This window comes from Cibotium barometz, chromosome 23, assembly GCF_041138505.1.
Source record: "Cibotium barometz isolate CiBa-2024 chromosome 23, ASM4113850v1, whole genome shotgun sequence".
Taxonomy (NCBI): domain Eukaryota; kingdom Viridiplantae; phylum Streptophyta; class Polypodiopsida; order Cyatheales; family Cibotiaceae; genus Cibotium; species Cibotium barometz.
The window spans coordinates 55,329,035-55,344,370 of NC_141068.1; the positions used below are offsets into that span (position 1 = coordinate 55,329,035).

At 43.2% G+C, this 15,336-nt stretch overlaps 1 protein-coding gene across 13 annotated transcripts in view; it reads right to left on the reverse strand.

The window, feature by feature from the left end:
• Window positions 1–4,839: 4,839 nt before the first annotated feature.
• Window positions 4,840–15,336, reverse strand: part of LOC147626114 (protein MICRORCHIDIA 2-like) — a 109,667-nt gene continuing 99,170 nt past the window's right edge. For 8 of the 13 annotated variants that reach the window (XM_086817683.1, XM_086817681.1, XM_086817687.1 and 5 more), the window contains 8 exons: window positions 13,539–13,631; window positions 13,275–13,326; window positions 13,065–13,176; window positions 6,294–6,391; window positions 5,918–6,219; window positions 5,723–5,823; window positions 5,604–5,646; window positions 4,840–5,504 (listed from right to left, as the gene is read on the reverse strand). In XM_086817683.1, coding sequence (XP_086673809.1) covers window positions 5,406–5,504; window positions 5,604–5,646; window positions 5,723–5,823; window positions 5,918–6,219; window positions 6,294–6,391; window positions 13,065–13,176; window positions 13,275–13,326; window positions 13,539–13,631 — 900 coding nt within the window. In that variant the 3' untranslated portion in view covers window positions 4,840–5,405. The remainder of the gene's footprint in view (window positions 5,505–5,603; window positions 5,647–5,722; window positions 5,824–5,917; window positions 6,220–6,293; window positions 6,392–13,064; window positions 13,177–13,274; window positions 13,327–13,538; window positions 13,632–15,336) is intronic. The other 5 variants (XM_086817692.1, XM_086817691.1, XM_086817688.1 and 2 more) reach the window with 1 other exon arrangement.

Here is a 15,336-nt window from a genome sequence, read left to right on the forward strand (position 1 = left end):
CCCCCACCTCTAATACACACCAGTCCCATGGATTTGATCAGATGAGATGGCAATGAGTGCAAAAATGGAGGGGAAAGGGCAGAAAAGGGATGAGGTCAATGTTAATCAAACCCAAATAAAGGGAGGATCATGCCAAAGATGTGTCAAGGTAGAGAACATGACCCAAGCCCAAGGATCCATAAGATGTGTTAATGAACAGGATTCTCCATGCACCAAAAAGTGAAACGAGGGAAATTCCCCCACCTCAAGAGTGTAGTGACCATATTGGAAAAAGTGGAGGATCCTCAATGCACCAATAAGTGAAGTGAGGGAAACTCCCCCACCTAAAGAGTGTAGACCATCCATAAGATGCATCGAATGAAGAGGATCCTCCATGCACCAAAAAAGTGAAGTGAAGGAAACACCCCACCTCAAGAGTGAAGCGAGGGAAGCTCCCCCGCCTCAAGAGTGTAGACCATGGTGAAAAAAGTGAGGGGTGCTCCCTAAAAGTTGATTATCTCCCAACATCCTGAATGGAAAATGGGGAACTCTCGAGGGGAACCCAAAGGTGTATGTCGCAATCCAAAATGTAAGAGGTGAGAGTCGATGCTCTAGCAAACACCAATGAATGGTATATTGATATAGAAGGTGGCATTGATGAATCCCATGGAAAGTCATCGACAGTAAATTAATCTGTTCTCAAGCAAAGGCTTAAGATCGATTATAAATCAATCATTGAGTGATATGCATCCAACTCCTACACTTGTAGAGATGGTTGTGCAATCTTTTACTCTTAAGACCGATCATAAATCAATCGATCAGTGATAGATCATCCAATCTTTTGTGGATGCTACATCTCATGTAGAGAGATTGGATTCTAACAATGTAATCTCGCATCGTTTTTCTCCCTCCTCTTGCTTGAGGTTGTATATTTGTGCAATCCATGTCCATTTGGCTCCACTTTGAAAGTTTATCCCAAGACCTTATAATAACTGGTCTTTTGTAGTGGGTTAGAGACCTGAACCATTGGCTTATTTTACCTTCAAGACAAAGTCTCAATGACAAAATCTTGGTGGGATCATCAATCCGTCCCATGGCCTTATAAATTTTATCGAACTACTCTAGGTATTGAATGGGATCTCCAATTCCACATCAAATTTCATCATCATCCTTGAGATGCGGATTGGATTGGTTTTGCCCAACTCTTAGCCTCTGGGTGCTATCTTGGGCGCAACCCTTCTCCCCGTTTCGAACACTATCCTGCATATTCACATGGCAGTAGAACGTAAGAGGGTGGAACCCTCTGTTTCAAGGTATGGGATCCCTTGCCTTATGGGGTTGGGCTCTCCATTATTTACAATTGCACTTTGACATCTTGGCTTTGAGTCTAGAGGCTCGGTGCAACTAAGGACACGTTCTGAGAATGCCCTTGTGGATCCCTTTGTAACAAAATATTTGTAACAAGGTAGTCCCAAATACTAGCTCTCTACCCCTCCCTATGTTTCATGTTCCTCGTCCAAACAGAGAAGAACTAGAACTGGGTTCCATAGTGAAGGCGCTTCTATAACAGGCTCCTCTGTGGAGAGTAGGACTTATGCTTGTGTTGTGTGCTCTTGTTCTATTGAATGTATGTATTGTGGAACTCACATCCCTGGTGGTACAACAAAAGAGACATATCATGTGTGTCGTAACTACGATTGTTGGAATGCCCGTTGATCATGGTCTACTTGGGATAAACGTAGCTCAGGATCGAGACCAACTATTTAAAACATTGTGGGATTGGACATGATTTGACTGCTTTTCGTGGAAATGAAACATAACGTTCTTGGTTCTAATCTGGCTCCTTCACTAGACCCAAAAACAGAACGATTGAATGTCTTCTTCATTAAACTTAAGGCATTGTTAACAGAGCCAGATGGTGAATCTATAGCTCAAAGGCCCATGGGGCTCTTGTTTCCAAGGATTTCGTTATTTCTCCACTCATGTCAGTGTTTCATTGGCTCATTTTTCCCAAAGCTCCTTGCTTAAGATGGATATGAAGGAGTCTAGTCATGTTAACAGGGGAGGAATGAGCTAAGTGATAGTCATTTGCTAAGATCGAAGGCTTGGCGGATTTGAGTTGCGGTTTGATGGCTCCAATTGATTGTATTATCAATTTCAACAATTAGTCCAGATCGAATTTGCATCAAAGTCCCTAATGTTTCTATTGGATGTCAGAAAATGGTTTCAGATAGGCTTGGCGGATTTGAGTTGCGGTTTGATGGCTCCAATTGATTGTATTATCAATTTCAACAATTAGTCCACATCGAATTTGCATCAAAGTCCCTAATGTTTCTAGTGGATGTCAGAAAATGGTTTCAGATAGGTTTCTTTTTTTTATTTTTACTGCTAGGTTTACGTGTCCAAGCTCATGCTATAAGTTCATCTCTAGACACATGCCTCTAGGCTCACCTCTCCAGGCACATGTATCCAAGTTCACCTGTCCAGGTTCACGTATCCAAGCTCACGTCTTTTTTGTATGAACTCAGCTCACATACTTTTCTTGTATAGAAGAGGCTTACCCAAGGACACAAAAATCTAAGAACTGGGCATATTGCAATGTTGGTGTGCAATTATTGAGTAATAATTACACTTAATTTTTAATAATCATGAAGAATAAAAGTTTTCCTTAAAAGTTGTAGCTGGTAGCAATTGTATGACAAGAAAATCTTCCAAGGACATAGGTAAGGGTGTCTGTATACGAGTCTTTATGGCAGTAATAATTGATCTGTACACATTAGATATATCTATCTCTAGACTTGAGAATCTTCAAACTCACATCTACAGATTCATGTATCCAATCTCACAGCTCACGTGTACAAGCTCATTGCTCACGAGTCTAAACTCATGTCTTTTACGCAAGATTGTGGGCTCACGCCCCCTACCAGAGAGCTAATTTAGCTTGATTTTTTATTGGTTTTTAGACTTTTTGACTTGATAGAGTGATTAATGATCATAATCTTAATTAATAGTTATGATGCAACTACGTGTTTTTTAATTGTTTCTTGATGGTTTGATATACTTCTAATCTACTAATTTTAACAATGCATAAAATTTATGATATACATGAGCAAAAATTTACAGGCTCACTCTAATTCAATCTAATGGAGCTCAATGCTCATGTTTTTGAACTGGAATCTAATCCTAATCAAGCTTATTCTTGACTTAAATTTATGCAAATCACCAAAGAGCCAAGATTTTATCCTACCAATGAATGATAATAGAATGTCCTAATATATACTCCAAATGAAAACCACACACAACAAATAAACACATCCAAGGCTCGAAAATCGTGTGTTTTTTTGAAGTGTGACCTCAGCCAAGATTTTATCCTACGAATAAATGAAAATAGAATGTCCTAATATAAACTCCAAATGAAAATAAAACACAACAAATAAACACATCCAAGGCTCCAAAACCGTGTTTTTCGAAGTGTGACCTAATCAACGTCGACAAATATTAGGTAATCCCAATAGCTTGGAATGAACAAAGAAACGAAGCTAAGTCCTAAGCTAAATAATCATCAACAATTATACCAGATATGTTAAAGTTAAGAGTTTACATTCCAAATATGTTCAAGTTCAGAGCTCACAATACTCTAAGCTTATACCCGTGTTTTTGGAGTGGATTGCACTCCTCATCACAATTACCAAGCTCATCCTTGGCAATCTAAGTCACTTAGACTCTAACTTCTTAATAATCACCAAAGAACTAAGATTTTTTTCTACCTCAATAAACTCCAAATAAAAATCAAGCACAATAAACAAACATATCCAAGACTTCAAAGCCATGTGTTTTTTAAAGTGCCACCTCAATAGCTTGGAATGAATGAAAAAACAAAGCTAAGCCTTACACTACTTTCCGATCATTATTCCAAATGCATATGTTTTTTAAAGTGCCACCTCAATAGCTTGGAATGAACGAAAAAACAAAGCTAAGCCTTACACTACTTTCCGATCATTAATGCAACTTCCTATCGTAACTTGTGTGCCGTGGCCTCACTCCATTCACACTAAAATATTCCTTGCTAAAGAGATGAAGAAAGAGCTCTTATTGTCTAGATGGAGACAAAAGAGGCAGTTCTTTACGATGATTCTATTCTATTTTCTTACATAAGGCAAGAGAAGAAAAAATAATAATTAAAAAAACCTACAAACAAACCTATTTTCAAGCAAGCAAGATTAAATAGCATGTAAAATGATGATTCTCTTACGAAAAGGGAGAAGAATTATGCTCACAAGAAAACCATTGCAAGAATGTTTACCTTATTGTAAAAATGACCCATATAAATCACTAGTTTTCACATCACGCCCACCAATCTTGCATGTACAATGGCCCGTAAATTTTCACTATTTGACATTAAGCACAAAGTACAACTACTTTACATGTTCATGTATGTAAGACAACAAAACGTCTTACAAAAGATAAAACCATGTTAACCTACAAAGTGGTAAACAACCTTTGTATCCAATAACATTTGTTCTTTTAGTGATCGTTACTATTCATAGTACTTTTTATACTATCGATTGAGCTACTATTTGATTCATTTATTATTCAACTCATGTTTGATTTTGGTTATCAAAAAGACTTTTTTGTGCAAGCTTCTTTGATTATTACGCAATTTTATTGAAAAACCTGAATGACATACTATTTCTTGCAAAATACAAATACCATGAACTCCTTGAAAGCAATAGTTATTATACAAGGAGCGGGAGTTTTGAAATAAAGTAGTGATGACCTTGGTTCTTGAATTAGTGCTAGTAACTTTTTAGTAATAAACCAGTTTGTTGTAAATTGTTCAGTAGCTGAGCGAGCAAGATATTTAACAAATAGGGCACTTGAACCTTTTTTTTTTGGAATGTTTCAGTTGATGTCGCCTAATACATCTTGATGCAGCAGTTACAAAAATTCAGTGTTTCACATTCTGTTTCTTTGAGTGATACAAGCCAGACTTCCAAATCCCTACACTACAGGCCTCTCAACTACCATTCGGTCAAAATAGCAAAAAGGCATTCATCTGATGCAGAGCAACTCATTTCCCACGCAGTTTAAGGGTGCATGGTATCAAGAAATCCATGTTCAGATAAATTACAATTTTGAAGACTGGAATTGGCTACGTCTGCAGGACAACACATTTAAGTGGTCTCAAACAGACATTACAATGCAGAATTTCAGAATTTCTCTTTGCTGCAAAATGATACAAATTCCTTTGGCATGGTGAAATGAGGATCAAGTCCTTGCTACTTCCCAGCCATGGAAAGCTCCACGTTTTGAACAAAATAAGCCGCTCTCAAGAGTGCAGAAACTCGTGAATAGGCAAACTCATGAATAGCAGGTAGCAGGTTCATGGACTCGTACATGGGCACTCCTCTCGTTACTCCTCTCTATTAGCATTCTTCTTTTGGTTTTTTCATCTCGGGGTGTTTTCCAACAAGCGCTCTGTACTTGCACTTGAACTCGAGCAACTCACCTTCCAACTCTGCAACCTGCTCAAAGAGAGGTTTGTCAGCCCATATTTCTACAAACTCAGGAGGTTCTTACATTTGTTCATAATACCTTAGATAGAGCTGGGTTTAGAGCCTCACCCTTGACTTCAAAACCTCTTCACGGGACTTGTAATCCTCACACCTGAAAATCCAGGTCAAGTTTTAGAACCACAAACAGAGAAATACTTAAAAGTATGCCATTCCATTACTTATTTTACCTTGCCCTCAGTTGTTCCATTTCTTCCAGAGCTTCCTCTAGACTAAAGCTGGGATTTGCTGCTGTAATGACTGTGCCATCTCTAACCCTTACGATTGCTTGCTGCAAGTAGCAATTTACCAGCACCCAAGCACAATTCAGAACCAACATACTCCTAAGCCCAACAAATTTCAAACATGTTTTGTATGAAAGCAACCTGATTGGAAATCTTTTGACGTTTCAATGATCCTGTTTGATTGATATCATCAGCTGACCTCTTTCCCAAAAGAGAGTCGAGAGAATCTACAGCTCCCTTGCCACCAGTAGATCCTGATGTCTTGCCTTTCTCCACAACAACAGAAGGCTTCTGATCTACATTCTTACTAGAATTTAGTAATTCCATTTGATTGATGGCTGCATCTGTTCCTGGCTGAGGTGGAGTTGAAGGTGCTGAAGTTTCACCTTGCCTACCTTCATTTTGTGTGTGCATAGCACCATTAGCTTCCCATTGATTCAGTCCTGCTTAAACCACGAGGTTAAACCTATCACATTTTTCAGACTTTGTAAGTAGCAAGAAAGACTTGCTGCAGCACCTGGAGTTTCTGTAGCCATTGCACTCTGCGAAGTAGAAGAGCGGAATTTGTTTGACTGCTTGGGAGCTTGATAACCTATCAGATTACAATGAAGATTCCTGCAGAAGTAAAATCATTTCAGAAATTCTAGGCAGCCAAGCAGGAAGTCCATGGCACACAAACATTCCTTTCTTGTAGCTGTGCAGCTTCGTCAAGCACATTCCAAGATTTCACTCAGGACATACCAAAGCCAACAAAATATAGAAATAGCAGTTGTTGGATAGTTGAGGTTATTTTCAAGCTTACTTTCATGGATAGTTGAGGTTATTTTCAAGCTAGTTGAGGTTATTTTCAAGCTTACTTTCAGGTTATTTTTGAGTACACAAGAGTCTACTCACAAAGCATAGACGTGTGGGGCATCCTGAAACACATCATCAGTGCCCGAGCATAGGTCCTCGTCAATTTATAAAAGATATGTTTGCCTTAGTGGACAAATCTCATGAATTTCTATCACTTCTTAAGAGGAGAAGAAATTTTCTCATCCAGTTTACATGACCAAATGAGCTCATCCTCCGCACATGTCTAAACCGGGTAATCAATCTCACCGTTGGAGCTATATTACAGGCCTTACAGAAATTCACAAAGCAATGATAAAGATTCAGGCTGAATTTTTTTGTAAAAAGTGAAGCCAAAAGTCTCTTAATTTACTACTATGGAGAATCCCAAGCAGCTCTTGCTTGATTTCTGCGAACTGGTTTTTTGATTCTAATGAGCCATGAGCCATATATCGCAAATTTAATTCTTTAAAGTCTTACATTCCACATCTTATCATCTATTCCAAGGAGGTGGTGCCTTCTACGACTTTCTTAGCAATTTGACAGCATACAGAAAGCTCTGTTGGGACCAGTAGGTTACTTGCATCAATTCATAAAGGATCACTGTGCATTTGTAGGGTAATGATTGGGACCAATAGGTTACTTGGGATGGCATTATCGGTTCTTTTGTGCAGATGAGCAAACTGAAAGTGATGATAAGTGGAAGGCATGGATGGAAGGTTGCTAATGATGATACAGAGGTGCCTGGCATTAACAAGAAGATACGATGATTGTGTTTATCGTGGATCAAGGTTGGGAGGCAGTCTGCAACGCTACTCCCATCACCTCAATGAGAAAGGCAAGTCGAGCCAGCATATCATTAAATATAAACAATAGGAATTTGGGTTTGCATATCCTTCTGTAGATTCCACTCAATAATTTCTCAACCAGCTTTGACCTGCAAAACTCGTACTCAAATTAGTTCATCGGAGTGCAGGAACCACTCATTTCTATGCTTATGTAGCTGCAGTGTATAAGTGGGTCTTAAATAGCCAAAAAGGACTTATGTTTCATAAGAGAAGCTCAAGCTGATAAGTGGATCTATGTTGTCTTGTGTTTCAGAAGTAGAAATCTTGCATGCAATGTGCTGTCCCTGGTATTGTTTCAGAACTCTTAGTATGCAGCTCCCCGTATGTCTTGACCTGCACACTTGCCACTCTTCCCCTTGTCCTTCTCCCCGCTATTCCCCCTCTTTTCTGTGCTTCCACCCCACCATCTTCTTTTCCTGCTGCCGCCATTACTCCCCTTCTCCTTCTACCTGCCATATCCCTCTTCTCTGTGCATTTCCCTCTTGCCTGCCAGCAATTCACATCCCCCTCCTCTCTATTTTCTCTGCCTCTCGCCATCTTCTCCCTTGTCCTGCGCAGATAAGGCCCTCCTCCTGCCTCTCCTGCTCCTTTACCTACGTCAGCATACCCAAAAAAAAATTGCTATGTTCTAGTCAGTGGCCCGCCATTTGATTGGCATTATGGCTTCTGCCCAAGCCAATCATCCTCCACCCTCACCGGCCGGGAGAACAATCCTTTTCTCAAAAAAAGAGCTGCGACCTTACAGGCAGATTCTGATAAGTCAAGAGATCACTCTTGGAAAGATTTTCAGGTCTCATCCTTCCCACTCTCAGGCTAGAAATTGGAACAGTGTTGAAGGAGTACCAGTAGTGCTATGTTCTAGTCAGTGGCCCGCCGTTTGATTGGCATTATGGCTTCTGCCCAAGCCAATCATCCTCCACCCTCACCGGCCGGGAGAACAATCCTTTTCTCCAAAAAAGAGCTACGACCTTACATGCAGATTTTGATAAGTCAAAAGATCACTCCTTGGAAAGATTTTCAAGTCTCTCATCCTTCCCACTCTCAGGCTGGAAATTGGAACAGTGTTGAAGGAGTACCACGAGTCAAGATACTCATCATTGACCCCTACATTACAGATCATGATGTGGTGTTGCCAACACAACAAGATGGCTCTTTGTTTAGACACAGCGGAAGGGGATTGCCCGTGGACCAGACCAATGCCGTGTCTCCCAACATGGCCACATTGCCAAACACTATCCTAGAGCCAACGGTCGCACTAGGAGACGCCACCAAACACCCCCCCTCCCCTCTCTTCCCATCTTGTTTGGGTTTACAGACGAGTTGACAGATGCTCACCCACTTTTGAGCCACCTAATGATCACGTGAGATCCCATTAAAGTAAAACAGCTACGAATGGCGACGCGTCACCTTCGCAACAGGATGTATTACATGGGGATTTATTGCATGAGGATGTACTGCATGGTGATATAGGGAAGAGTGTGCAAGCAGATGAGTCAGATGTACATGCCTTTCAGCATCTTGGTGATTGCCAATAAACTGGACGAATGCTGTGTCTCTCGACATGGCTACATTGCCAGACACTATCCCAGAGCCAACACTAGGAGATGTCACAATCCCCACTCCCCCACTCCCCCCCCCAAAAAAAAAACAAACCAACCAACCTCATCTTGTCTGGGTTTATAGACAGGCTGAGAGACATGCACCCGCTCTTGATCCACCTAATGATCACATGAGATCCCATTTCTGAGCAGCATGTAGAGTTTAGTACATTCATTCTGGATTCACATGAGAGGTAGATGTAACAAGCATTTCTTTGATGCCCATGGTCTCTGCCATGACAGGGAATGCATTAGACAGCTGCAGAACGTGCAGGGAGTGCTCCACTCAGAGTTGACATGGTCAGGAGGATTGCCTCTGATTTTTACTCCCCGCTTGTTATCTGTAAAGGCTCACTCCCCTCGTAGCAATAGGGCACAACAAAAGGTTTGGGAATCCCTGCCTATACTGAATTCAGATACTTGATGCCCCATTTCTTCCAGATGAGCTTAGCCATGCGATTGAGGTTTTACCACATGGTTAATGTCATGGGGATGATGGCCTCTCTCCCACGTTTTTCATGAGTTTTTAGGATGAAAATGGGGAGGAGATTACTGTGGCGTTAGAGGATATGTGAAGCACGGGCTCTTTGCCTCCTTTTCTTACCGAGGGTCTTATCCACCTCATCCCGAAGGCTGGTAAAAGACTAAAATTGCCCAGTGGAGGGCTATCACATTGCTTGGGACTGCATACAAAATTCTTGCCAAGGCGGTGAGCATGAGATTGCAACCACTGACAGAAGATCATTCATGACACACAAAATGGATTCCTCTAAGGAAGAAGCATCCTTGAGAGCATGTTATCCTTTTGGGAGGCGGTATCATCTTGCTACTTGATTCTGAAAAAGCCTATGACAGAGTGGAGGTGGACTTCTTAGAAGGTACCCTCGCGCGGAGGGCTTTTCTCAGGATTCAATCAAAGGTCTCTCTCTCTTGCCTTTATCGGGACTCGGGAGGCTCCCAGCACTATGCTTGGTTGTGGAGGTCAAGATGAGCGCTTCCAGATCTCTCTCTCTTTACAGCATAACTGCCCCTTAGCTTCCTTGTTGCATCTCATTGGCAAAAACTATAAGCATTTTTCTACACTCCAGTGCTGGAGTATCTTGATTGAAATTGCCTTTCCACACACGAAAAAGGAGCTTCTGGACTCTGAATTGGCTAATGATACATCAACCTATGCTTTCTTGTGGAGGTTGAGGTGAGCACTTCCAGATCTTTAAATCTGTATGGCATGGCTACCCCCTTAGCTTCCATGTTGTATCTCACTGTTGCAGAAACTATGTTGGCTAACGATATATCAATCTTGAGACACTGTGTCTTTTCTTTTGCAATGGAAGAGTTTTGTCTAGCAACACAGGCTTTTATAAAGGGGCATGAGTCTGATAAATTCTGGTCAATGACTCTGAGAGGATTTGATTGGGGCACACATGGCTTCACATGGATTGAGAGAGGACACACTACCAAATATCTTGGTTGCCAGGTCCTGATAGACTACAACTACCCAACAGTGTCCCCATGTGCTCATGAGCATAAAATAAAGAAATAGATCCTTTATTGGAGCTCCAGGAAGCTCGATTTGGCGTCTAGAGTCCTCATGGTAAACTACGTGCTTGCCACAGCTTGACCGTGGTTGACCATGGTTGCATGAGACTATCCGCAACTTCTTATGGTCAGGGCTTGATGGCACATCAAATACCTGCTTCAGAAGCTATTATCCTTCCCAAGCGCGAAGGGTGATTGAACATCATTGATCCAGAGATCTAGTGCAAAGTTTTGTGTTGCAAGCTGGTGCTTAGATTCCTTCCTAGTACTAAGCCCTGGAAGGATTTCTTCATGTGGCATATCCTTAGATGTATCCTGGAGAGCCATCACAACCATCATCCATGCTTGGGATAGTATGTGGATATTTTTTAATCACAGGCCCACGAAATCAGTAGATGAGGTTGACAGGCGACCCATTATGTGGAACAACCTTACCGGTGATGATCTTGGCAGACCACTAGGTGCAACAGGACATACGCAATGGCCAGGTTGGTAGAGATGCAGTGACCAGACTGGAAGAACCTTAGAAGTCTTCCAAAGCCTTAGAGAGAGGCATCTACCCAGCATCTCAAAGGGAGTCATTGACGGATTGCACGGATTGATGCAGCTATACCTAACCACTGGATCACGATAGGAGGAAGAGGTTGCACCTTCTATTCCATTCAATATGGATGGCGGATGGAGAGATGTGATGTACACGTGATCACACCTGGCTCTATGATCCATCCAGCTTGGGGAAGCGTTGGTATATTGACCCTTCTCCAGTGATGGTTACTCATGCTTCGTGGTGCCTATGGCTATATGGTGGATGCGCTATACGATATCCACATTGGGGCCCGTGAGTGGGAATGGACTCATGCAACTAACCCCATGAGGAGTTAACCTTTCTTCAACTATCCACATTAGGGCCCTGGTGAGTGTTAATTGACTCACATGAGGAGTTAACCTTTCTTCAACTAGTTACTACACTATGCGTACCGCCAGGTTGCTCACGTTTGGACAGACTCAGAGAGTCCCCACTCTTCAACTATCCACATTGAGTGGGAATGGACTCACATGAGGAGTTAACCTTTCTTCAACTAGTTACTACACTATGCGTACAGCCAGGTTGCTCACACTTGGACAGACTCAGAGAGTTCCCATTCTTAGCCCTCACTGGGAAGCATATGACATTAACCCCCAGTCAGAGAAGTTTTGGTAAGACTCTGGCACTGTACAGGAGGAGCCACGTATCCTACTTCTTCTGGCTGTTTCTGAATGGTGGGTTGCCCACGAACCAATGGAGAACTATTTTTGGCGTGGACCCCCCTTGTCCTACATGCCCAGCTCCATCTGAGACAGTGTACTGCTTATTATGGGAGTGCAGACGATCACAAAGGATCTGGGTATCTATAACCCAGCTCTTGGGCGGATTGAGAAGTGATCCAATCTATATTACTTGGGGTACTATTGCATGGTTGACTCAGTTTGTCCCAGAGCTTCTTTTTTAGGGTAAGGGGCATAGCATAGCTCAGAGATGTTTGCTTCAAAATATCCCCCCGTCACGATACACACCATCTTCACTGAGTATTGACACCACCTGTGAAATTATTGCAACATACAATATCTGGAAGGCCAGATGCTGACACCCAATGTATTTGCAGTACATGGAGTCACATAGTTCACACTCTATTGGCCATCTGGCCCTGCATACAGGGAGCTTCTAGACAAAGCACAGCAGATTTATGAGAGAGTGTTCCACCATGGTATTTACTTCTCCTCCACTCCTACGGGGTTTTTATCACAGTATAGTGCTCCGGATTGATTGAGATCTCCCTACCTTTTGGTTTGAGATCTCCCTTTGTATGATTTATCTTACTTGATAGAAGTCTCCTTTCCCTGCTAGTTGCAGACGCTCTGCTAATTCATTTGTGTTTGAGATAGCCCAGAACATTGCATAGGAGAAGTTGCTAAGCTCAATAGATCCAAATTAGCTGGGCGTTCAGACAAATTTCTTGTTTGGAAACTGATGCAGATCCAGTACATGTTAATCTTATTACCTGTATCCAAGTTTTTGAAAGCCTAGTACAATCAGAAAGTTTCTCCTTGGAACGAGTGTTTACACAAACTTTCGATGAATTTTCTCGAGTATCACAGGAGACACAGTCCAATCTCAGCCAAATACCATACTTATCAGACATAAGAGGCTTGATAAAGTTCTCTCAAGTATCACAGGAGATAAAATTTCTCGAGTATCACAGGAAATAAGGTCAATCTCAGCTAAACACCATACTTATCAGTCAAAAGCGGCTATATCAAGCATACAAAAGCAACAGACACACAGATCCAAGAAGCCCATAAAAGAACTCTACCATGTGGAAGATTGGAAGCAAAACACATTCACTAGAAAGAGTTCTAAAGGAATAAAAAACGTGTTTTAGAAGATAAACAGTAAAGGTAGAAGTTCTTCAAACTCATGGAACTAGAACTCACCAGTACTCTATGGTCATTTGCTTTAGCCTTGTCTCTAAACGTTGCAAGATTGGTGTTCTCTCGAAGTCCTGCTTGTCATGTGCTGGCTCCATGAAGTTTGCTTCCAATACACCTATTCAAATTTCTGTTTTAGATAGAGATCTTATGGCTCTTTCATCTGAGAGAAATAGGTTAAACCCTCCTTCAAGAACCAGTAACAAGAGCACTTACCAACGACACCCCTTCCTCTGCTGCTATTTTCTTGGAAAACTTTCCAGAACGGCTACAACGGACAAAACCCAAAATTTCAGTATTGACTCAAATAAGAATGCATTTTAAACCAAGGCAGTATAAACTAAAGGAAAGCTGCTGGAGGTTTTTCCTCCTCTTTTCTTTAGGCAAGAAGAGGAGAGAATAAGGGAAGCACTAAGGGAGCGGAAGGGGGATGGTATGCGTAATAATAAAAACTTGGCGAAAGCCTTTGTAAGCACGTACCATAATGAGACGATTCTTGTGATAAACGTTGAATCCATGCACGCTAACCATCGGAGCTTCTTTGGCAAATCCAATAGTTGTGATCACAGATACCTATATCATACAACAAAATCTTAGGTTGGGTATACCAAAATGAATTTTATTTTTTTTTCGAGAAAAGATCCTTTCATTAGTTATATAAAAAACGCCCGTAGGGCTACAAAAGATCTCTCCTGCTCATAAGAAAACAGAGCAGTGAACAAAGCAAGGCAGCCTGGGAGACTCTCCCTAGGTGCTGCAAAATACAAGCATCAGTACAAAAGACTGAGGGGCTAAATCATACAATAGGAGGGGGGAAAAGCCAAGCAGGTGGCCTGTAATGCCAACGGGGGGACCCGGTGTGTAAGGTATAGAAGGGGCCGCTGCGCCAGGTGGTGTGAAAGGCCTGGCGCCGCAAGATCGCCTCATCCGAGTCGCCCCGGATGCGGTCATACTGTCCTCGCAGGGTGTGGATCAACTCCTGCCAAATCCCCCGTACAGTCTCTGCTGGTGGCTCCAGTCTCCCCTCAAAGGCCCTGAAACACCGGGCCCTCCAGGTGAACCAGATGGTGAGGCTGCTGAGGAGCTCCCATCGTAGATCCCTCTCTTGTGTCCAGCTGGCGGACGAGAAATCCGGTGACGGAACCAGGCGAGGCTGGCCCCTAATGAATCTGATGGCCTGACTGTCCTGCTCCATCTCATAGCCCATAGCAAGCCCTGACGAAGTCGACCAAGTAGCGGCACCCCATGTAAACATACCCTCTGGAGAGAGGGGGGCCAGAATATGCAACATCCGCAGCCAAATCTGCTGCGCCTGAGGGCAGTCCCATAGGCAATGTCTCTGTGTCTCAATAGGGTGGCCGCATCGAACGCAGGCCGCCGGAAGACCGCTGTAAGCAAGCCAGGTGCCAACTGCTGAGTCCCTGTGGGGGCGACCAGCCCACTCGAAAGTCGAGATCCTGCGGGCCTGTCAACTAGCCCAGAGCCGGGCCCAAAAATCCTCCAGGAACTCCTGTGAGAGTCCCTGTAGCCGCCAGTGCCCGCTGCAGCCGGAGAGACCATCCTCCTCGCCGTCAAAATATGCCGCCCCAGCCGAACAGTATACTGAAAAAAAGTGATCTCTGTGGCCTCAAGGGATGCATAAGGATTATGCCACTCGTACTCCCCAGCGTCCCACTGTAGCCGGGCCAAGGGGCGAGCTGCATATGCCCATATGCGCCAATCCGGGAGCACATCTGCAGGGTCGGGGTCAATATGCCACTTCCGAGAAGCGGCGGCCACTACCCGTATCCTCTGAAAGGTGCACTCTGCAACCGAAGGCGACTCCTCCTCCACTCTCTGAAGTCTGCCCTCATCCTGAATCTCATAGTAGAGGCATCTGCCATCCTCAGTGCAAGCTCTGACAGCAATCAGGATCTCCCACTGTGTAAAGGCTCCCATCCACCGTGGGGTCACTAGCTCGAAAAGCGTGAACCACTCCTCTGTGAGTGCCTCCTGAATATCATCCCTCATAATCAACCCTCCTCTGAAGTGACTCAGCCTCTCCACCTGGATCTCCTCTGGGAGACTGCAAAAGGCCTGCCAGTCTCCAAAACTACGTGCTGGGCCTGCCGCTAAAGGTCCCCAGGCTAGACGAGGCCGAGAACCCAGCATATGACCCTGCTCTGTGCGAACCGCTGGGCTCCAGATGAACGGATGTCTGGCCCGCTCCTCAACACACGAAGGAGGTCGCTGAGAGAGCCCTGGTCTCAGCAGCTCCCAAGCTCTCATGATGCTCAAA